General features: G+C 37.8%; 1 protein-coding gene across 2 annotated transcripts in view; it reads left to right on the forward strand.

Annotated features, from left to right (window-relative positions):
* The window catches only part of LOC150080687 (plexin-A2-like), a 1,379,917-nt gene that overhangs the window by 1,190,346 nt on the left and 164,879 nt on the right, over window positions 1–24,692 (forward strand). For both annotated transcript variants that reach the window (XM_090381876.1, XM_090381877.1), the window contains 2 exons: window positions 211–400; window positions 13,964–14,067. In XM_090381876.1, coding sequence (XP_090238002.1) covers window positions 211–400; window positions 13,964–14,067 — 294 coding nt within the window. The remainder of the gene's footprint in view (window positions 1–210; window positions 401–13,963; window positions 14,068–24,692) is intronic.

Raw genomic sequence — 24,692 nt, forward strand, 5'->3', positions numbered from 1 at the left:
CAGATGTTGAGGACATAAAGAAAAATGTAATTGCCAAACTGAACATCTCTTTGGACATCTTCACTGGCTCTTTTCAGAAACTTTTAGAATGGTGGAATAAGTGCAATGTTTAAATACTTATAAAAGTATTTGCATTAATTTATTTTCTCTTTGTTTATAAGCACATGTATATACAAATGTTATATGTTATACATGACTGGTTTATTTCAGACTGTGTATGTATCCATGTCTCCACAGACTGCATATGTATCAGGTTTAGAACCTCCAGGAGAAAATATTGAAACGCCTGTAAAAGTCTTAGACTGTGACACAGTTGCCCAAGTGAAAGAGAAGTCACTGGATGCTATTTACAAAAACACTCCATTCTCTCAAAGACCAAGCAAAGAAGATCTAGATTTAGGTAAGTCCAAATTGAAGGCTGACCTACTTAAATTGAGAAAAATTTATTCTGCATCTAGTTGGTACAAACATGTTCTTTCTCAGTGTGGTTATAGTTAGTAGAGTTTCTACTAGCTATAACCACACTGATTTGAAACATCTACACTTTTCTGTACCATTCATATGCAAAACAAATTTTGTTCAATTTAGTGTGTTGTATAATGTTCTTTAATAGCATCCATGATTGTCCAACCTATGAGCAGCATGCTACACTCCTTCACATTGTGTAGCCCTGGCCATGTAAAGCAGCCTTCAGTGTTATGCATCCACTGAGTTTAAAACTAGTCACAAAATATAGTTTCACTCTGACTTTTAAAAATATCCTTTTTTTAATAAGAATTGATTTTTTGTATTGCTTTCTCATGTTTTATGCACCTTCCTTGGAATTTAGAAATATTTTATAATATTTAATAGGAATGTTATTAATATTATAATAATTGGTGGATTTTCATATGTAATTATTAGATATAAAAAAAACGTAAATACGAGCATGGATAACAAAAAAATGTATTCTGTTTCAAAAAATACATAATTAGTGGTTATGACAACCCATGCAGCCCACACCCTTCAGCATTTTATCTGTTTTGGCTCAAAAACAGATAAAATTGTTGCCAAAAAAGGTTGAACACCCCTAGCTTAATACAAGCAATCCTGAACTTTTGCATTGGTATCGCTCTTGAATTCCAATCTGTGTTTTTACATATGGCAATCTGACCTGTTTTTTTTTTTTTTTTTTTTTTCATTACAATCTGACCTCCACAATTTTTTTAATTTTTCACCAAACAGCACTAATATACAAGCAAAATCATAATACAATTTGTATAACTGAAAATTATTTAAGAAATCAATCTGTAATGCCATTAGAACACTTTTTATTTTTTTTTTATACATTTAAATCTAATGGTCAAGCTGATGGTTCAGTTCCATCTCCAGTTCTTCATAGAAAGAAACGTGTCAGCCTGCCTCCCAGAGTACTCGACATTTTTGAAGTGAAACTTCTTTAGGCATGCTCCAGGCAGTTTTCACATGGGAATAACTTGCTTTTGTGGAAATCGCAATGAAAATTCAACATGGCAATCATAGCCATAAATAAGCCATTACAGGTGCTCTGAACAGCCAACAATCATACTAGGCTGAATATGCCGGTTCTTGTTCAATCACTGAAGTTAAAGCCGAGTTAGTACTTGGGAGGGTGACTACCTTGGAATACCAAGTGTAATTGGGTTTTTACTAGTTAGTACTATTAATAAAACTTTACAGATGTCATGTTTTCTCTAAAATATTTTTATAGTTCAATTGCTACTTCATACTATGTAAACATAAACTCTTAATGGGGCATTTATTGTGATGTATAGCTGTAAATAAATAAATTATTAATAGATTGATTGCTGATGCAGCAAAAAAGGAGAAACTTTGATATTCACAAACAAACTTTGCATTATCATAAATTATGATGCTAATGGAATTTCTTTAGAGAATTGAATGAAGCAGTCAGTATCATATATTAACACCGCCTGTTAAATTAATCTAAGACAGATTTAAATTGCCAAATGGAGAGCATAATAATTACGAAACATTTAGATCCAGTGAAAATGTCACAATTAATGATTGCATTACCATTTATGGTAACGATTGTAAGAATGAAATATGCCAAACGTACAACCTAATGGCCGCCAACACATTTTATCAAAACAATACCTACACATCCACTAGTGTAGAGTATAAAAATGTTTGAAATTGATATTTGATTATACCTTTGTTAGAGAAAACACAGATAAAGTCATCACAGATCATGAGAAGTAATATTAACTCTGTTATATAATGATTATTGGAATACAGTAAGTTAGAATGAGAGTTTTATTGATTTGGAACATGAACATCCACAATGTAATTTATTAGTCTTTGCAATCTGAGAACAGGATAGTTGTATTTGAGCAGATTGGAGAGAAAACTTTATTTATTGAAATTCAGTCCAACCACATGAAAGTATAATTATTTGAAGCTTAAAATACTTTGATCAATATCCAAACGGGATTTCTTAAATATGTGATTGTGTGATTTTCTCAAGGTTAAGAGGAGACTGATTCCTTTTCAAATGAAACTTCTTTAGGCATGCCCCAGGCAGTTTTCACATGGAAATAACTTGCATCCGTGGATTGACAAATATTGCCATGAAAATGCGTCATGAAATGACTTATGCCGTATGTAGCGGCAACACATGACTCAAGCAGTACCCCTACAGCACGGCCACAGTATAACTCGCACACACGTTGCGTTTATGTTTTAAATCACTATATCTCAGCTTCTAGCAGTCCAATTTTAAAACCAAAATATTTCTTTTGTCATCCTCTGCCTTATTCCATAAAAATTTTCGATGGAAAAAAATTTATAATTCAACATGCTAAAGACTGGTAGTGAGCATTGTAAGGCATGTAGAGCACATATACGTGCAATGCGACCAGTGAAACCACCTCCATTGAGTACAAAGGAGAGATCTAAGCTTGTAAAAAGAGATCTAAACTTGTAAAACAATTGTAAAATATTAAACCACTGTAACGTTGAAATAATAAATGTTTCAAAAGATTCTAAAGATGTTTCACTTAACTTCTGCTATGCATGCTTGGCACACAATTTTTTGGAAAATTGTAATTTTGATTTTATCCTTAGAAATGATTGATAAGAGGGTCAGTCAATACTCCAAGTGACAAGAGTTCCAAAAGAACCCAACAAAAAAGGATTACATTAGAAGTGAAGAATAAAATTATAATACATAAGTGACAATGGATTGCCCAATAATTATAATAATTATAATAAGCACCATTACATCCTTTATTGTTAAATAGTAATTGATTAAATATGAAATTTCTATTTGTATCTATAGAAATTTCCATATTCTACCCTTGATCAGATGTAGAAAAAGGCATTTAAATATTCCAACTTAATTTAGCATTAGCATTAGTAGAGGCACGTGATGCAAGAAAACAAGCTTATGCAGCATCAGCCAAAAAAAAAAAAAAAAAAAAAACACCCTTCCCATTTCACTGATCCATTCATTGCAAATGTTTGGCTAGTTCTGCCTTGAATTTATTTAAGCTATCAACTTCCACAACAACAGATGGAAGTTTTGTTCCAGCAATCAACCAACCACTGGCTAAAGGCAAACTTCCACACATCTATTCTACAATTGTCTTTCCTCAGTTTGAATCTATGCCCCCTCAGGTTTGTAATCTGAGTAAGAGGGAAAATCCCATCAGCATTGAGCCTGCTCAGTCCATTCAAGGCTTTATACACCTCAATCAGATCGTCTCACAGCTGACTAGTCTCCAGAAGCTGCAATTTGCAGAACTTAAGTCTTTCTTCATAAGAGCACCCTTTTGTTCCCTTCACCAGTCTTGTTACCCTTCTCACTCGTTCTAGCAACTCTACATGCTTCCTGAAATAAGGCTTCCAGACCTGTATGCAATGCTCAAGGTGTGGCCTGATCATTGCCTTATACAACGGGATAATCACTTCCTTATCCCTGTTCGCAAAATTCCTGTATATCATTGACATGATTCCATGACCTACTCTGGCAGCCTCTCTGTACTGCTCAGAAAACTGCATGTCTGACTGCACAATTACCCCAGGTCTCTTTCATTCTCCAATACCCTGAGTGTAACACCACATATTTGATGCATTTCACTGGGATTACTGCTACCCATATGCAGTACTTTGCATTTGTCAATGTTAAACTTCAGTTGCTGCTTTTCAGCCCATCTACCCAACTTTTCCAGATCCTGTTGCAGCAACATACTGTCATTACTGTTATTAACAACCCTGCCAACCATTGTATTATCTGCAAACTTTGACATTAAGCTTGATATACCTTCATCAGTATCATTGATAAATATACACAACAAGAATGGGCCCAACACCTAACCGTGAGGAACACCACTAATATAACATTAGTCCACATAGAGCAGTACCCATTGATTACCACTGTCTGTCTTCTCCCACTCAACCATCCTTTTATCCATTGTAGCAACTTGCCATTAATGCCATACTGCTCTAATTTGTACAGGAGTCCTCCATGTGCAGCAGTATCAAAAGCTTTGCTGAAATACAAGTAAATGTTATCAAAATTATTTTTTGCATCCAGTTCCTTTCTGACTACATCATAGTATCCAATCAAATTGGTCAGACAAGACTTCCCCTTGACAAACCCATGTTGTGTCTGAATTATTACTGCTATCTTGTCTAGATGATCCTGCAGTGCTAATTTTAACCAGTGACTGCATTATTTTCCCTAGAACAGAAGACAAACTAACAGGTCTGTAATTACTCGTGTCACCCTTTGATTGGGAATTGGAGATACATTTGCACATCTCCAGTCCATGGAGACTTCCCCCGAGTCCCAGGATGCTCTCATAATTAAGGCTAAGGGTTTGCTTACTTCCTTTGCCACCTCCTTTAATATAACTGGATAGATCCCATCTACCTCAGGTGCCTTTCTTAATGTTTAACTTCAACATTTTCTCCTCCACTTTGCTTTCAGTTATTACAAAATCATGTAACTTCCTGTTTGATAAACATCTGGCCCTCTCCTCTTTGAATAACTCCACATATGTTAATGTAGATGTAAAATACTCATTTAGCTCAGCAGCTATGTGAGAATTTTTTTTTTTTTTAATAAAAATCCCAAACACGACATATTAGAACCTATAGTACTTAGTATCATACATGGGTTGGAGGTTGAGAAGACAAAAGAAGATATTTGTTGATATTAGGCTTGAACTTCTGTAGACTGTAATTTTCGGGGAATATGTACGAAGGAAGGTTATTCCAGAAAATGGCAGTTGAATGAATAAACAAGGAAGATGAAAAATTGGTTCTGTGAGTTTGAAGTTGGACAGTAAATGGATGTTGGCTGGTGGAGGCATGTGTTCGGACTGTTTTGAAAGAGAGTGTGGAAATTATAGAAGTCAATTGAGAAGAAAAGTGCCCATGGAAGTATCTGTCGAACAGGCATGCAGCAGAAACAGAATATCTATGAGACAGAGAGTGGAGAGAGAGACTGTTAGAGATGAGTCATTAATTAATTAATCTAACAGCCCTCTTCTCAATGGAATCCAGAAGCCTGAGAGGTTTTTGGGACACCACCCCAGATGTGGGAACAATATTCCATGGTAGGGCAGATTTGCGATTTGTACAGAGTACTTGTACAGCTGTTTGGAAGAAAAGTAAGGCTGATGGTGAAAGAGAAAACCAAGTTTTTTAGATGCAGAGGAAGCAATATTTGTAATGTGCTTATGCCAAGAGAGATTAAAAGTTTGCATATTTCCCAAAAGAGATATATCAATTTGTCTAGAAAGTGGAGTGTCATCAAAGATAAGCATAGGAGCAGTAGAATCCTTTTTGCGAGATATAAAACAAGTCTGAGTTTTAGAAGGATTGAAATCAATTAAGTTGGCTTTTCCCACTGCAGAATTACCTGAAGATCGGCATTTAAGGAATTGGAAGCAGATTTTCGAGAACTTGAAGCTGATTGAGTAGAGCAAGGTTTTTCAAACTGGAGAGTGGATTGCAATGTGCTATCATCAGCAAAACTATGGATAGGATTTCCGGTCAATGGAAGAAAGTCATTAATGTACAAGAGGAAATGAGATGAGTTGGACAAAGAACTGAACCTTGGAAGACACCAGCATTACTGGAGAAATTAAAAGATAGAGCGCCATCCACCATCACCTTCAGTGAGCGGTCAGAGAGAAACCTTGATAACCATTTACAAAAAACAGTTGGCAAACCATAAGATGGAAGCTTGTTTGGAAGACCTTTATTCCAACATGATCGAAAAATGCTTTTGAGATGTCAAGAGCAACTGCTTATGTCATCAAACTTTTCCATTGAATTTGTCCACAAATGGGTAACACGAGCCAGAATATCACCAGGGTATCAACACTGGCGGAATCCATACTGGCAATTGTTGATCAGATGGAAGGTTTCTAGGTAGTTTAAGAGTTGGTAGTTAATTGATTTCTCCCTTACTTTAGAAAGAGTAGAAGTAATTGCAATGGGACGATAATTGGTTGGGAGGAATGTCACCTTTTTAGGAACTGGCTGGATATGAGCAAATTTCCGATCAGAAGGAAAAACACTATTGGAATAAGAAAATGAAAAAAAGAGGCAAAGAACAGGTAAGTTCAGGAGACCAGGTTTTAGGAACAAGTGGAGAAATACCATCAGAACCTGGAGCTTTCTTAGTGTTAAGATTGGTCAAAATACTTCTGACATCCCTTTGATGGAAGACCACAGGAGGCATTGAATGGAGCATCCTGGGAATGGTGGAAATTTTTTTTTTTCTATGATCCTTAATACCTGAGTTGGAAGAAAAATGGGATAATAGCAGGTCAGCTTTATCCTTGGCTGCAGTGACAATAGAAACATCTGGTTTTGATAGAGGTGGGAGCAGAGATGGACAAATGTTGCAGCCAAATAGCTTTGGCAAGAGACCAGAATGCTCGTCTACCATTAGGGCAAGAAGCAAGTTTTCTACTCTTAGCTTGTTAAAAATCTAGTTTGAACTGATTAATAACTGCTTTACAATTGTTATGAGCTCTGGTGTAGGCACAAATTGAAACTGAAGAACTGGAAACAAACAAATTATGATATGCAATATTCTTTTCTTGAACAGCCTTAGCATATTTATTGGAAAACCAAGGTTTTGATAAAGGACGAGATTTTAAAGTGGAGTGTGGAATAAAGGATTCCATTCCTACAAGAATGATTTCAGTGACACGATCTGAGCAAACATTGACATCAGAAATTTTGAAACAGTAATCCGACCAAGGAAAAGAAGAAAAGAAATTTCACAGGTCATCCCATTTTGAATTCCTGTAAGGCCAAACAATACGAGGTTGGGAATAGCCATGAGATAAAGGCTACATTGGAAAAGAGACAATCACCAAGTTGGGATCTGTGGTGCCTAAAAGACCACTCACTTCGACCGTGTACTTAGGAGGGTTGTTTGTGAGAAAAAGATCAAGCGTGTTGGCTGTATGGTTAAGATTGTCCAGTATTCTTGTGCGGCGCCTCCGTAGCCAGGTGGGAAGGAGCAGCATTGCGTAGCACACGCTTCTTGATTAGACCGGGGTTCGAGCCCGTCACCACCAAATACGGAGGATGCGGAAAGGTCATTCAGGGAATGACCACTGCATATCCCGGAGCAATATGGCCTTAGTTGCTAATGCTCCTAAAAACCAAATAACAACAACAACAACCAGTATTCTTGTAGGTAAATGAACAATCTGTGCAGGTCATTAGTAATTGCAAAAGCCTCAGCCTCACGATCACCTGTGTCTGTGTGACTAGAAATTTGAAGGCAACTGGAGAACATTATCACCAAGGAAAATTACCTCACCATTAGGAAAGTTCGAGACTGGAGAAAGTAAAGTTGTAAAGAGAGGAAATCAAAGAGTCCCAAGCGATTAGTGGAGTTGGGAGAAATGTAGGGACAACAGATGAATTTGACAGAATGAGGTAGAGAGATTTCAAGCCAGAGAAGATCGAAAAGAGGAGATTTAAAATTACCAAGTCACCGACAGGGAATATCCGAATGGACATATGCACAAGTACCTCCTTTGAGACGAAAGGAATCATACAGCAAATATGGGCAGCTGAGATGAGCAGTTGTTGAATCAACCGATAACTGATATTCTGTCAGAAAAAGTACATGGGTTTTAGCAGACTGTAAGAGAAAATGGACATTATTCCGATTAGAACCGAGACCACGTATATTTGTGAAATGAACTAGGAAGTGTTTAGGAGATTTAGATCTTTTCGGATAAGTTTTCTCTATTAGTTTGTTTGACAATTCATAGTTTATTATGGTATATTCAATAGTAAGAAAAGTGTGTGGAGGAGGGAAACATGTGTATGAAGTAATGAACTTTTTGGATATGGCATACACATGCTAAGTATATACCCAGATCCTTGATATAACGTGGCCTCGACAAAGCCCCCCCCCTACACCTGCGCATACACACTACTCAGACTTCCTTCAGTCATTATTTGGCAGAGTAGAGGCAGCAAGATTATACACTAGCTGATCCGGAAGCCTCCTAAAGAGTTACCAATAGGTTCGGTCCAATGTACTAACTAGCGGCCGGCCTGCGAACACCATTTTAGAGCTGTACCCTCAAAATGTAAGGAAGTTTGGATTTTGCCATAGTGTTCATCATAACCTCAAAGGACATCAATCATACAGCATGATGGAAGAGGTGGGGGAGGGTTGACTGGAACTTTGCTCTGGAGATTAAACATGGGTTCCACCACTTCAAGGCGCCTCCGTAGCCAGGTGGGCAGGAGCAGCAGTGCGTATCACACGCTTTTTGATTAGACCAGGGTTCGCACCCGTAACTACCAAATACGGAGGATGCAGAAAGGTTAGGGAATGTCCACCGCATATACCCGGAGCAATATGGCCTTAGTTGCTAATGCTCCTAAATAACAAACACACTACCACTTCAAGCCTCCAATAAGCAGAGTGGTGTTATTGCACCGGTTTCGTGCAAGTCATCTACCACCCTGAATGATCATCTATAGTGAAACCATTGATATCAAGTGGACCAATCTGATTCATCCCCTTCCTTTTGGAGTTTATATAAATAAAGCAGTCTTTGCTATATTTCTTTGCAGCCTTTGCCAAAGATTTTTCATAATCTGCCTTCACTTGCCTAACCTGCTTTCTGACTTGATTACAGACTAGCTTGTATCTGTATTGCCTGACAATTTATGTGCATCCCATGCATTTTTCTTCTCTGCCACGAGTCTCATTAATTCATCTGAAATCCATTTGGGCCTAAACCTGGAGCAGTATTTCTTAGTTGGAACAAAAAGCCTGGTAGTTTCCAAAATTACTTCCTTGACTGCTTCCCATTTACAATATGCTGTTGGTAACATTATCAGTTTATCCCACTGTATAGAACCTATAAAATCTCTGAGACCACTGTAGTCGCCTTTACGAAAGCAAAAACCCTTCCCTTTACCCCAGATGGTAGTAGTTACATCTTTAAGTAAATCCCACATCAGTACACTATGATCACTGCCACCTAGTGGTCCTTTATCTATAAATTCTTAATGTATGAATAATCACTGCTGACAATCAGATAAAGAGTGTTACTCCTTCTTGTTGCCTCTCTAACATGCTGCTTTAGTAAACAATCATCCAATAAATCCACAAAAGCCTTGCCGGTGTGCGAGTGACCATCCAGAAGCTCCAGTCTGCTATATCTGGGAAGTTAAAACCCCCCATTATATGACACTCTGATTTACTGGCTCACTCTATTTCTCTGTATGTTATTATTTATTATTATTAGCGATATGGTACAAGTAAGCAGGAGGCTTATGCTGCACCAGCCAAAAAAATTAATTCCCAAATTACCCTGAGAGAGAGAGAGAGAGGGGGGGTAGAAAGGAATCACCAAGAAAAAGAATGATGATATCCAGCTCAGGACCTTGGGTTTGCCAAGCCCATACTTGCCAGATGGGGTGGGATATTGAGCTCCTGGGGTTAATATAATTATTCATTGTACTCATCAGAGTCATTAAGCCTGTAACAAACTCCTACCCTCATTTTTGCTTTCCCAGTGCTTATGTTACACCAAACTGCCTCAACATTCACTGTCCATCAATGTCAACTGGGTGCACTTCCTTAGATTTTGTGTAACCCAACCTCCCTTTCTATCCTTTCTGTACACATTGTACAGAAAGGATATTGCTCCCCAAATTAAATTCCAATTCTGCATCCCTTATATCTTAGTGGCACCACATCTCTGAGATCCCAAGAATATCCACCTTGGATGTCTTAACCAGCACTTCAAATTTATCAAATTAATTTACTATACCCCTAGCATTAGAGTACATGCAAGTATACATGCACCTGTTCTTACTCTTAGTGACTCTAACACAGCCCATGTATTTACTTGTTTCATGACCCCCAGCAGTTCCTGAAATCCCCAGCAACTAGCTTTCTGGGCTGCTGCTCATTCTAATAGAAGCAGTGCAAGAATCATTTCCACCTCTGCCTGTGGCTACTGTTAATCTATTGGTCTGTGAATCCCCCCCCCCAAGCTAGCAGTTTTTTGACCCACCTAATGTTGCCTCGATAGCATCAGCAAATATTCTTGAACCCCTTCTATTTAAGTGTATCCCATCCCTGTAGAAGCAGTCGCTCCTGTTAACAAGCACAGACCATGCTGAGAAAAATTCTACCCCATCAGCCCTGCACAATATCTCCGGGCTGAATTGATTGACAAGGCTCTCATATACTCCCTCCTATCGTGTCTGGGCAGAGTTACAGACACTTTAAAATTTAACCTTAACTCACAACTTTTTTCAGCATTGACCTATACTTGTTAAATAAATCTGCAGTTCTCCTACCGCCGACCGGGCTAGCTGGGTGGGTAAAGTGCCTGCCTGACAACCCAAAAGTCACGGGTTCGAATCCCGCCTCGGGCTTGGATCAAAGTACTACAAAAACTTTGGGAGGTGCATTATGGCCACAGAAGCCGATGCGGCAACAACTACAAAAAAAAAAAAAAAAAAGTTCTCCTACCCTTAATGTCATTAGTGCCAACGTGTACAACAATATCACCTTTTGTGCTCTTAAAAATGATATCTGCTCTGCGTCGTCAGCTTTTCTCCCTAGCTGACATTCCCCTTGCCCTATTCCACTTCTCATTTTTACACACTATATTAACCATCTCCCTGACAGTGGCATCACCGACAATAACTAGCTCCTGTGGGACCAGCACATTCTGCCTTGGAGATCACTGCTGTGTTGCCTGATGCACAATGGGGCACCCTGGCATTGAGTTGGGCAACTGAGAGCTTGATGGGTCCCCACTTTATATTATATATTATTTTATAATTATTAGTTATATTATTTTACATTTATATTTTATACCTTTGGACTTGGTGCACTATAACCTTAAATAATGAAGTGCCATAAAACCCCTAAACAACCAACCAGTCACACTTGTATGCAAATCCATTATGTTGACAAAATAAAGAATGGCAACTTTATGTGAAGTGTGCCTGCTTGCATAATAGTTTTTTTCACAATAGGGTTACATGGACAGCCTCATCCAGCACAAATTGCACCAGTAAGCAGCTTTCGGTTTAAAATTTATATAAAAATATGTTTGCACTTAAAAAATATATATAATTCATAGTTGCATTCAATACGTTGTTAAAAGAAAGGACAGCATTTTAAAATATTAATTTACTTAATTAATTTTAAAATATCAGCGTGATATTGCGGGCTCACAGAGAAGAGGTTTTAAAATTTTTAAGAAATTACAACTCCGGGCTCACGGAGAAGAGGTTTTAAAATTTTTAAGAAATTACAACTAAACACAAATGATCAAATAAAAACCAACTCCATTTCTCAAGCAGAATAGAAGAAACATTATACCAAACTGTGGTATAGCCCTGGAACTAGGGAATGGGAAGATGAATCTGTGGTAACTGAAGATGAAGAAAATATAAGAATGGAAGAACTATATTTAATACTACAAAAATCAAAAAACCAAAAAAGCCCAGGTAAAAACAGTACTAAAATTATTCAACACCATATGGTATAAGCTACAGATACCCAAAGATTGGAAAACAGGAATGTAATCAATTTACACAAAAAAGACTCCAGAAAGAACCCTAACAATATATAGGGATAACACTGCTATCAACGGCATCAAAGCTATACCCTAATATACTAAAAGGTTCAGAAAAGGAAGAAGTATAATAGATGCCATTTTCTCATTACAACAAATTTTGGAGAAAAGAAGAGAATTTTACCTACCAACATTTCTGCTGTTTATTGATTATGAAAAATCATATAACAGTGTAAACCAGGAAAAACGTAGGCAGATTTTACATGAAGAAAATATCCAAACCCAACTCCATTAAGCAATATAAAGCCTATATAAAAACTCAAAAGGTTGCGTAAAATATTCTAATAACTATCAGACACAATTAACACCAATAAAGGAGTCAAACAAGGATATACTCACCAAATTTATTTAATATTTAGAACAGAATACATTTGAGCAACAGGAATAAAATCCAGACCGTGTTATATGCCAATAATCAAGTTATAATTGCAAAATTGGAAGATGAACTACAGATAGCAGTTAGTGAACTGAATAAAATAGACAAAAAGTACTAGATGAAGATCTTCACCTCAACAACAAAATCAATGGAATTATGTGGAAAAACATACAAAGAATCAAAATTGTTATTGATGACAAAATAATACAACAAATCTGATTTAACCTATTTGGGAAATTTAATGTCGAATGCTTGATAACATTAAGAATTGGACAGGACTGAACAGCGAGTGGCTGTTCAGCGAAAAACAGACACAGAGAGACATATGCATGGTGGTCACCAACCTCCATTAGGAAATGGCACACAGAAAAGAAGAATATCAAATGAAGGGAAAGACATCCACACTAAACTACAAAAATAAAATAAAATGAGTGGAACGATTAAACACCACTTTGGAAAACAAATGACAACTGAAACAAAATTGCGATTGCACAACATCCCTTCAAAATTAGCCGTCTTCTACAGTTGCGAGACTTGGGTAATAAATGAGAAAGATGCACAAAAACAAATGAGATTTTTAAGACCATTATTAGGCTTTACAAGGCTAAACAATTGAAGAAATTGAGATATTCATGGAAAATTAAAACTAGATAATATAGTAAATGGCATAAATTGATATCAGAAAATATGGATTAATCGCATAGAAAGAAAGAACCCAAACCAGATCCCTGAATTAGCATTTAACTACAAACTGACAGGCAAGAGAGATGTGGGCCAACCAAGACAGTGATGATGAGACAAGACCACCTCCAAGAACTATAACAAACAGGTCTTAAAAGACCTAAGCCAGATCAAGTTTGTGATGATGAATTTTAAAATGTAATTTACATAATCCAAGAATAAGTGCAGCTGCTCAAGTAACAGAACACAAAATCTATTTTAAAATATGACTTATTGCATTTCATAATGATATGCAGAATTTTTTTGTTACATTTTATGATGTTTATTAATTACTTATTATTATTATTATTCATTACTTGGGAAGAAACATTCTGGAAAGCTGTTTTAACTGTATGATGTATCTGTATCGAAAGTGTTCTGGATTTCAGTTTCTAAAAGTTGGGAGGTGTACAGTTGAGTTATACAGTTCATAAACAAAACTGAATTAATACTTTTCTTGAATCAGCAGAAGCTGGAATATATTACTATGCATTTTTCAGTATATATAAGCTATCATGAGAAACCTAAAAGCTATTTGTAATTTAAAATTTACATTTTTAATTTGAAATTTACCAGCAACTTTATGTTAAAGTTTTAAAGCTTCACAGAAATTTAAATTGCCTAATCTGTATTGTTTATTTGTAAGTTGTCTTTTTAAAAAAATCCTTTTCTTTCATTTTTACTAACATTTCATAATTTTTCAAAACTTTCTTCATTTTAGAATGGCGGACAGGAACTTCAGGTCGACTGACATTATCAGATGAAGATGCAACTATAAAAATTGAAGGAGAATGGAAGAGGCTCAACACACTTGCTCATTATAAGGTAAATATTTAATCCTGTCATTTTTGTTTTTAATTTATTTAGTAATTTTAGAGGAACATAAAAACAACATGATATCATACTGATAAGTACAGCAGAAGTACATCATTTTCCTATGACATATTTCAGGTTGTAGCTCCATTCAATTTTGTTATAACGATGTTTGTCAGTAGATGAGTTATTTGTAAATCGCAGAACCCAATTCAGTTTTTGAATTTCATTATAGATGTATTTTGAATAATCCATACTGATATGCATTCAAAATCCTATATCATTGGTTGGGGAAATGGCAACTTCAAAACACATTCTGAAATTCAAAGAGAAACATCACATTCTGAATAATACAAAATCAAATTAATAAGGATATACTATACTATATTATACTATATATATTTATACAAAGGGATAATCATTTCTTTGTTCCTTTTGGCAGAATTCCTCTAGATAATTTTTTCTTATTTTCCACTGATTTGAATCTGGTACCACCCAGGACTTGATGAGAATCAGCCAAAAGAGCAAGCTGGCTTTAGGACAGGATTCTGAACTATGGATCACCTTCATGTAATATTACAGCTAATGGAGAAAGCGAATGAATATGAATCACCATTATACCTGGCATTTGTAAATTATGAAAAGGCGTTTGACTCCATACAGCATAAGGCAGGGGTCGGCAACCTGCAGCTCACTAGCTGCATGCGGCTCTTTCACTTTTAGCTCATGTACAACAGCGACATATTTCTGCAAGCAGATATTTTCAAACATAAACTATATTAAAAATAAATCAAAAACTGTCCGAACAATGTGAGTCTTTCAGCATGTTTAAAGATGAAAATTACAGCGTACTCGCTTGATGTTGAGAGACTTGCTCCAGGAGTTCAGCAGCAAAAGTCACGTTAATTCGTACCTAATTGGATGTGTGTTACGTTTTTTCAGTATTAATAAATAAGATTTGAAAAAATATATTTTTTTAATAGAATATATTCCCACTCTATTCATTTCTTAAAAACTCCGTCTTCACCCCAGCTTGAGCTGAGGTGCTGCTCTCCGGATTCCTTTTTTTTTTTTTTTTTTTTAATAAGATCAAAAATGGCTCTTCACTCAAAAAAGGCTGCTGACCCCTGGCATAAGGCAATGTTTCAGGCACTGGAAAGACAAGGCATAGATACTCTATACATTATGATTTTGAAGAAAATATATGAGAACGCTACCTCCTTTATTAAACTAGATGGTAACAAATTTAAAATTGAGAAAAGAGTTCGACAAGGAGACACAATATCTCGGAAGTTGTTTACTGCTGCCCTTGAGGAAGCTTTCAGAAGATTAGACTGGTCCCAGAAAGGAGTCAATGTGAATGGAAAGTATCTAAACCATTTACAATTTGCCAATGACATTGTGATCATAAGCTATGATCTCAAAGAATTAGAGGGAAATCAGTTATGCACAGTTAGTAAGGATTTCAGACTAAAGATGAATATGGCTAAAACAAAAGTAATGATGAACAAGTATGCCACAAGAAGGGATATAATCATTGAAGGAGCAGTAATTGAAAAGGTGGAGTCATACTTATCTGGGACAAGTCATTAGCTATAATAATGATAAATGGCTGGAAGTCAAGAGAAGAATAAATTTCAGATAGATAGCATTCAGGAAATATAGTCACATACTGAGGAGCAATATCCCAATTTGTCTGAAACGTAAAATAATGAACCAGTGTATACTCCCCACCATGACTTATGGAAGTGAAACTTGGGCACTCGCCAAAAGAATGGAAGAGAAGCTGAGAACTACACAGCGAAGAATGGAATGAATTATATTGGGAATCAGACTGTTAGATAAGAAGAGAAACACATGGATTAGGCAGCAAACTCAAGTAAAGGACATTCTTATCAAAACTAAAGAACTAAAATGGTCTTGGGCAGGACACATAGCTCGAAGACATGATGACATATGGACTAAGAAAATAACAGAATGGTACCCAAGAGGAGCTAAAGGAAAACCTGAAAGACAACAATGTAGATGGACAGATGAAATTCGTGGGTAGTAAATGGATGGCCATTGCACAAAACAGAAGAAACTGGAAAGTTGCTGTGGGAGGCCTTCATCCTGCAGTGGATTGATGATGATGATGATGATGACCACCCAGGACTGTAGGCACTACATGGTACCAAAGTCCTTGGAAGTGTGGGATGTGGGTGAAAACAGAACACAGAATGAGTCTAGATTGGAGTTAATTGATGTCATCCTCAACCCTAGGCAACATGGGATACTCTGTTGTTGTTTTCTATTCTAGTAGATCTCACAAAAAAATCTTTACACTAACCTCTGGAAAGTATCTGAACAACTATATTTTCTTAATTCATGGGACCTTCCCAGATAAACAAGTGACTCTTTCCTCTGTATATTAGGAAAGCGCATATGTTGTACTAATTATTTGTTCTTGTTGTGGTACCTAGATTTGAGCTAACTGATTTCAAGAGGTAGTTGTTATCGTCATATGTAACATTGCTGGCTTGGTGATTCATGCAATTACTAAAATATCCATTTACATGAACTATCAGTGATGTTATCATCAATTGGAAGCATGATGATGCTGTTATCTGACCAGTAGTGTACAATAAGACTGTGGAAGCTCACTCACTAACCTGACCAGATGGTAGTTCTAAGAGTAGTACAGATCTTATTAGACATCCCTACAAAACACCAATTAGGAGTGTAAGCTATCAACCAGGGGTTGGGATCTGACAGAGCTACACATATCTTCAATTTTCATGTGAGAGTGTCAATTCACACATCAACAACCGCAGTCAGTGGTGTTGCCTTGTAAGGTGCAATGAATGCTGTAATTGGTCTGTAGAGCAGCGGAAATTATTCCTATCGGGTGACATAGCTCGCTATACCCTATTCCAATCAGATGGATGGGCATGGAGGTTCTCTGGAAAATATCTGCTGCCAAAGTGTATTATGCCAACAATGAAGTTATGATGTGGATTTGTTTCTCATGGAATGGCCTAGGACCTTTGGAGGTTGTGTGGAGTGAGCACGAGCACTAATTCCTACCTTAACGTTTTGTACAATTCTATGATGTGTATATATTGGGAAAGCCATGCTGCCTGCAAGGCTTTCCACAAGTCAAAATAGATTATGGTTGCATGTCCATGCACCTCGCTTTCCATTCTAAAACATCCCACTGGTTCAATTGGATTGAGGTCTGATGAATTTTGAGGCCAATCAAGATTGTTGATATCTTCACTGTATGCTTCAATCCACTTGTGCACAGTGCAAACCTGTTGACACATTGCATTAGGAAGATCTTGTCTTGGAAGATCCCATTTCTGTTCCAGAAAAAATGCAACATGGCAGGGTGCAAATGATCTCCTAAGAGCCAGCAGCATACCTCATTAATGAAACCATATGTACCAGGAGTTCCCTAGTTCTCACCATCAAAACATGCCCCATATTACGCAACCAACCTGGATAGCAGACACCATGTATGATGAATCTGTGGACTCGTGTTGCTTGCATCACACAAGAAGGCATTCACCAGCATGTTGCGCCATGTATTTGGGCTCATCCGACCAGCACATTTATTTCAGGTTTTCCACTGTGTTGTGGCCCCAAGTGCCAAGCATTTTCCAAGTGATTTAAAGTGATTCTAAAGTGCGCTTCTCAATTATATTTAGTTTATTATATTTATAGCGATCTTTATTTTTCAGTAATTCATAAGTAGGTTTTACTAAAAGGATCTAGCAAACTATCAGAAAGGAAAGTCACTTTTCTCTTATCTCAAACTAACCACCAACCCTCCTAATTTATAGCCGCTGCTTGGTCACTTGGTGGCACCGCTATTGCCTCCTCTTGGTGTGGCCAGAAACCTGGGAGTTGGAAGCTACACTCCCAGGACTAAAAATGGCAAAACATGAGTAGTAAAGTCACTACTTCCCAAGGGACTTAGAGAAGATCCCACAAAATCGACCTGCTGAAGAACCAGAAAATACTGCGACCGTTTCAAACCATCACCGACGCCTTTATTCCTATTCATTCACTCCACTGGAGAGGAGACATTAGGAAAGAAATCCCCATTTTTTATCCAAAAAAGTCTTGGAAGGACTAGCCGGAACACCGAAAATGGTCAGGCGACTCCAATCTGGGGATTTGTTGGTTGAAACATCCAGTACTAGACATTCAGAAAAGTTACTGAATGTATCGAACTTTGGATGTATACCAGTAGTGGTCACCCCCCCCCCCATAACACCTTAAACTCTTTGAGGGGAGTAATCTCCAAATGGGATCTCTTACACATTACTGAAGTGGAAATCAGCAACAGATTCCAAAATCAAGGAGTGACGAATGTAAGACGTATTTCTATTCGGAGAGACGGAAATATAATACCAACCAAAAACCTAATTCTGACTTTTAATACAACAAAAGTACCGCCAACTGTAAAAGCAGGATATTTGAACTGCCAAGTAAAAGCATACATCCCAAATCCCTTGAGCTGTTTCAAATGTCAAAAGATGGACACTCACAGACTACATGTAGAAATACACCGACATGTGTCAAATGTAGATCTAAAGAACATCAGATCGAAGACTGCCAAGCTCCAACTCCAAAATGTCCAAATTGTAAAGAACATCCTGCCTACTCCAGAACATGTGAAAGATGGAAAAAAGAAAAATAAATACAAAAATACAAAGCACACCACAATATTACATATCAAGAAGCAAGAAAAATGGTCCAACCAACTGTAACCAGTAGACCAACGTATGCACAAGTAGCAACTAGATTTAAATTGGTTGAATGTCAAACTGAAATCTCAGTTCCCCCAAATGAATCTTTCTCACCACGAGTCAAACACTTACCCCAAGCAAAACAAGATAAACATGAGAAAACTGTAAACACACCAATCTCAATTCCCTCAGATTCTCCAACCTTGCAACAGTGTAAGAGCAATGAAGAACCACGTAATCATGAACCTACTTCCGAATTTATGGAATTTGAGAAAACAGAAAAGTTAGACGAGGAAGTATTGGAAATCCATGCCGAAGAAAAAGAAGATATGGATACTGGAAAACTCGTCTTTCCCAAAAAAAATAGATTAAGGACAGATAAACAGAAGACAGCCACCCAACGAAAACAGCCCAAGGGGTTGAGCAAATATAAATAGTGGATAAAATTATTCAGTGGAACTGTCGAGGATTATGAACTAATTTTGATGATATCCAGTATCTGATCACACAGTACACACCAATCTGTATCTGTCTCCAGGAAACATGCCTTAAACAGCAAGATATTCTCAATATATAAGGAACTATTCAATGCATAGAAGAGACTGAATAACTGATGGTATAACCCATGGAGGAGTTGCTATTTTAGTAAATGACAGAATACCAACAAAAAATTGCATGTAAATAGCCGATTAGAGGTGGTAGAAATTCGTATATGGCAGTGGGATCCCTATTAACCATATGTTCAGTATACATTCCACCAAGAGAAGATGTCTCTTATGAAGACTTAGATGCATTGTTACAACAACTGCCTCCCCCCCTCTCTGTTTGATTGTAGATATGAATGGTCACAATCTCCTGTGGGGATGTTCGGACTACGATAGAAGAGGACGCATCATCGAACAACTATTAGATAACCATCACCTCTTGCTTCTCAACAGTAATCTGACCAAGGAAAAGAAGAAAAGAAATCTCACAGGTCATCCCATTTTGCATTACTGTAAGGCCAAACAATACGAGGTTGGGAATAGCCATGAGATAAAGGCTCCGTTGGAAAAGAGACAATAACCAAGTTGTGATCTGTGGTGCCTAAAGGACCACTCACTTCGACCGTGTACTTAGAAGGGTTGTTTGTGAGAAAAAGATCAAACATGTTGGCTGTATGGTTAGGATTGTTCAGTATTCTTGTAGGTAAATGAACAATCTGTGCAAGGTCATTAGTAATTACAAAAGCCTCAGCCTCACAACCACCTGGGTCTGTGTGACTAGAAATTTGAAGGCAGCTGGAGTTGTAAACATTAATATCACCAAGGAAAATTACCCCACCAATAGGAAAGTTGGACTGGAGAAAGTCAAGTTGCAAAGAGAGGAAGTCAAAGAGTTCCAAGTGATTAGTGGAGTTGGTTGAAAGGTAGGGACAACAGATGAATTTGACAGAATGAGGAGAGGTTTCAAGCCAGAGAAGATCGGAAAGAGGAGATTCCAAATTACCAAGTCACCGACTGGGAATATCCGAATGGACATATGCACAAGTACCTTCTTTGAGGTGAAAGGAATCATACAGCGAATATGAGCAACTGAGATGAGCAGTGGTTGAATCAACTGATAACTGATATTCTGTCAGAAAAAGTACATGGGGTTTGGCAGACTGTAAGTGGAAATGGACATTATTGAGATTAGAACTGAGACCACGTATATTTGTGAAATGAACTAGGAAGTGTTTAGGAGGTTTAGATCTTTTCGCAGATAAGTTTGCTCTATTAGTTTGTTTGACAATTCATAGTTTATTATGGTATATTCAGTAGTAAGAAAAAGTGTGTGTGGGGGAGGGAAACATATGTATGAAGTAATGAACTTTTTGGATATGGCATACACATGGTAAGAATATACCCAGATCCTTGACATAACATGGCTTCGACAATGCCCCCCCCCACCCTTGCATACAGACTACTCAGACTTCCTTCAGTCACTATCTGTCAGAGTAGAGGCAGCAAGATTATACACTAGCTGATCCGGAAGCCTCCTAAAGAGTTACCAATAGGTTCGGTCCGGTGTACTAACTAGCAGCCGGCCCGCGAACACCGTTTTAGAGCCGTATCCTCAAAATGTAAGGAAGTTTGGATCTCGCCATGGTGTTCATCATAACCTCAAAGGACATCAATCATATGGCATCGGCCGACCGGGCTAGCCGAGTGGGTAAAGTACCTGCCCGGCAACCCAAAGGTCGCGGGTTCGATTCCCGCCTCGGGCTTGGATCAAAGTACTGCAAAAACCTTGGGAGGTGCAATATGGCCACAGAAGCCGATGCGCCAACAACTACCAAATCAAAAAAAATCATACGGCATGATGGAAGAGGTGGGGGGGGGGTTGACTGGAACTTTGCTCTGGAGATTAAACATGGGTTCCACCACTTCAAGCCTCCAATAAGCAAAGTGGTGTTATTACGCTGGTTCATACAAGTCATTTAGCACCCTGAATGATCATCTATAGTGAAACCATTGATATCAAGTGGACTAATCTGATTCATCCCCTTCCTTTTGGAGTTTATATAAATAAAGAAGTCTTTGCAGCCTTTGCCAAAGATTTTTTATAATTTGCCTTCACTTGACTAACCTGCTTTGTGACTTGATTACAGACTAGCTTGTATCTCCCATAGGCTTCTGTGTTTGATAGTAGATATGAATGGTCACATTCCCCTGTGGGGATGTCCAGACTACAATAGAAGAGGACACATCATCGAACAACTACTAGATAACCACAACCTCTTGCTTCTCAACAGGGCAACCACACTTACTTCCACTTTCCAGCTTGGACCACTACAGCAATAGACTTCACCATATGTATGCCTACGCTTTACACAAAATTTAATTGGGAAGTATTTGAGGACCCTCTTGGTAGTGATCATTACCCAGTAATTTCTACACTGGTATGATGTGGATGACTATCCATATATAGGATTCCTGGCAGGAAAATAGATAAAGCTAACTGGGAAGAGTTTAGGAGGAAAGTAGTTTTCAACACCAATATCATTGAGAACAAAACATTAGAAGTTGCTCTAGCACATGTCACAGAAATAATAAAAATGCAGGCAAGTTCACAATCCCAAAGGCTGCATCACATTTCCCAAACCATCCAAAGACATGGTGGAACGCCAATTGTACAGAAACAAGAAAACAACAAAATAGAGCGTGGAATCGATTCCGTAGATGTCCAAACCGAGAATCTGATTCAGTACAAAAGAATGCGAGCTATAGCACGATTCACTAGGAAATAGAGAACAGCAAGGATCTAATTCACATCTATAATAAACAAGTGAACAAATGCTCATGTTGTCTGGAATAAAATAAGAAAAATGACAGGTAAATATAGAAATAGGCCATCACCAATACTAGTCTGTAATGGAATTAGTCTGACTGACCCTACCGTTATAGCAAATACATTAGGTGAAACCTTTGCAAAAGTATCAGCAAAAGCCTCTTACCCTCCAGAATTTCTGATAAAAAAAGGAAAAGCAGAAAAAAATAAGATCAATTTAAAACAAAGGGAAACAAGTCCTACAATCAACCATTTACCATAAATGAACTGCATGAAGTTTTGTCACTGGCCAGACTGAGTGCAGTAGGACTAGACGATATACATTACGATATGATCAAGCACCTAAACAAGACTGGATTAGAAAATCTATTGAAACTATATAGCAGAATATTCCAAAAAATGTATTTCCAAGCACATGGCACCATGTAATAGTACTAGCCTTCCCTAAACCTGATAAAGATTTAACAAATCCAAGCAACTATCGAGCAGTAGCTGTCACCAGTTGTCTAGGAAAATTATTGGAAAAAATAAATAAGAGATTGGAATGGTATTTAGAGGAAAATAACATCTACACAAACATGCAATGTGGTTTTAGGCATCACAGGTCTACACTAGACCACCTGGTTAGGATAGAAGCCAACATCAGAAATGCATTCGTACGATCACAACATATGGGATCCTGCAAGACATGCACCATGCTGGACACCATGTTTATCCAGAATTTCCTTATGAACAGAACCTTCCAAATCAAAATGCAAACATCTTTCTCCAAAATCTACCAACAAGAAGAAGGCATCCCACAGGGCTCAGTCTTAAGTGCCACTTCATTTGCCACAAAGATTAATTCAATCACAAACCAATTCCCTCCTTCAGTGTCACATGCACTTTATGTCGGCGACTTTAGTATCTCTAGTCATTCCCAGAACGTAAGAACAATCGAGAGGCAGTTACTGGTTTGTTATTTGGTTTTTAGGAGCATTAGCAACCATTTACCATAAATGAACTGCATGAAGTTTTGTCACTGGCCAGACTGAGTGCGGTAGGACTAGACGATATACATTACGATATGATCAAGCAGTATTACGATATGATCAAGGCCATATTGCTTCGGGGATATGCGGTGGTCATTCCCTGACCCCTCCACATCCTCCGTATTTGGTGGTCAAGGGCTCGAACCCCCTGTCTAATCAAGAAGCGTGTGCTACACACTGCTGCTCCTGCCCACCTGGCTATGGAGGCGCCTGAGGCAGTTACAGTGCGCAATCAACAATATAAGTAAGTGGGAACTAGATAACAGCTTCAGACTATCAACACAAAAAACAATATGTGTACATTTCTGGCACAAAAGAAATCTCCATCCTGATCCTGAATTAAAATTAGAAGGCCAGAATATACCAACTCAGCTGAAAGCAAAATTTCTTGGGCTAATCTTAGATAAGAAACTTGCATTTGTGGAACATATCCGGCAACTACAAAAAAGCTGTACAAAACATCTTAACATACTTAAAATCCTCTCATCAACAGCATGGGGAGCAAACAGATATTTCTTATTAAACCTATACAAAGTATTAATTAGATCGAAGTTGGACTACGGAGTCCCAGTGTACGAGCCACATTGGGATCCGGGGAAATGAATCGGCTGATGCTGCTGCCAAATCAGCCATTTCCCTGGATAATCATTGCCTGTCAGTCCCCTATACAGACTACAGGCAAATAATACGTTCTAAACTGCTTTCCCAATGGCAAGATTCTTGGCACGGACAGACCACAAATAAATTACATCAAATCAAGCCTGTAATTTCGCAGTGGCAGTCCAGTCTACGCAGGGTCCGAAGAGAGGAAGTTGTTCTTGCTCGGCTCCGCATAGGTCATAGTCATCTAACTCATTCCTACTTGCTGAGGGCGGATGACCCACCTATGTGCGAGATGTGTAATGTTATTTTAACCGTTCGTCATATTTTAATAGACTGTCCTGTTTTTATAGAAGCCCGACGCTTGTATTTTACCGCTTCTACTAATTTGACTGAGCCATTTACACTCAGTCAGATTATAGGTGACAGACACAATACGTCTGACGTCTTTAATTTTTTACAATTTGTTAATTTTTATACAAAGCTCTAAGTTTTATGCTTTTACTATTATACCTTTTTAACACAAATGTTTGATGTGGTAGCCTTGGCTACCAAAATATTTAATAGCATTTTAAAATTTGACTTGGCGCATTATGGCCTTAGCTGCCAATGCGCCATAAAAAACCAAATCAAATCAAATCAAACCCAGTGTACGATTCAGCACAGAAAACATCTCTGAAATGGCTGGACCAGTTCATCACAATGCATTGCGTATAGGCGCTGGTGCCTATCACACCTCTCCCATATGTAGTCCGAAGCCAATGAACCATCCCTAACACTTAGATGACAACAACTGGCAATGGCTTATGCATTTAAAATAAAATCTATGCCTGGGGACACCCCACTTGGGAGATGCTTTTTGATCCACATTGCAGAAATATTTATCAGAATCGTCAACAAGCAAATCGACCCCTGGAGATCAGAATGCAAGAATTCTTAGCATTACGTAACCTTAATA

Source organism: Mastigoproctus giganteus, chromosome 9 (genome assembly GCF_048544385.1).
Source record: "Mastigoproctus giganteus isolate SK-2022 chromosome 9, ASM4854438v1, whole genome shotgun sequence".
In the NCBI taxonomy this organism is placed as follows: Eukaryota; Metazoa; Arthropoda; class Arachnida; order Uropygi; family Thelyphonidae; genus Mastigoproctus; species Mastigoproctus giganteus.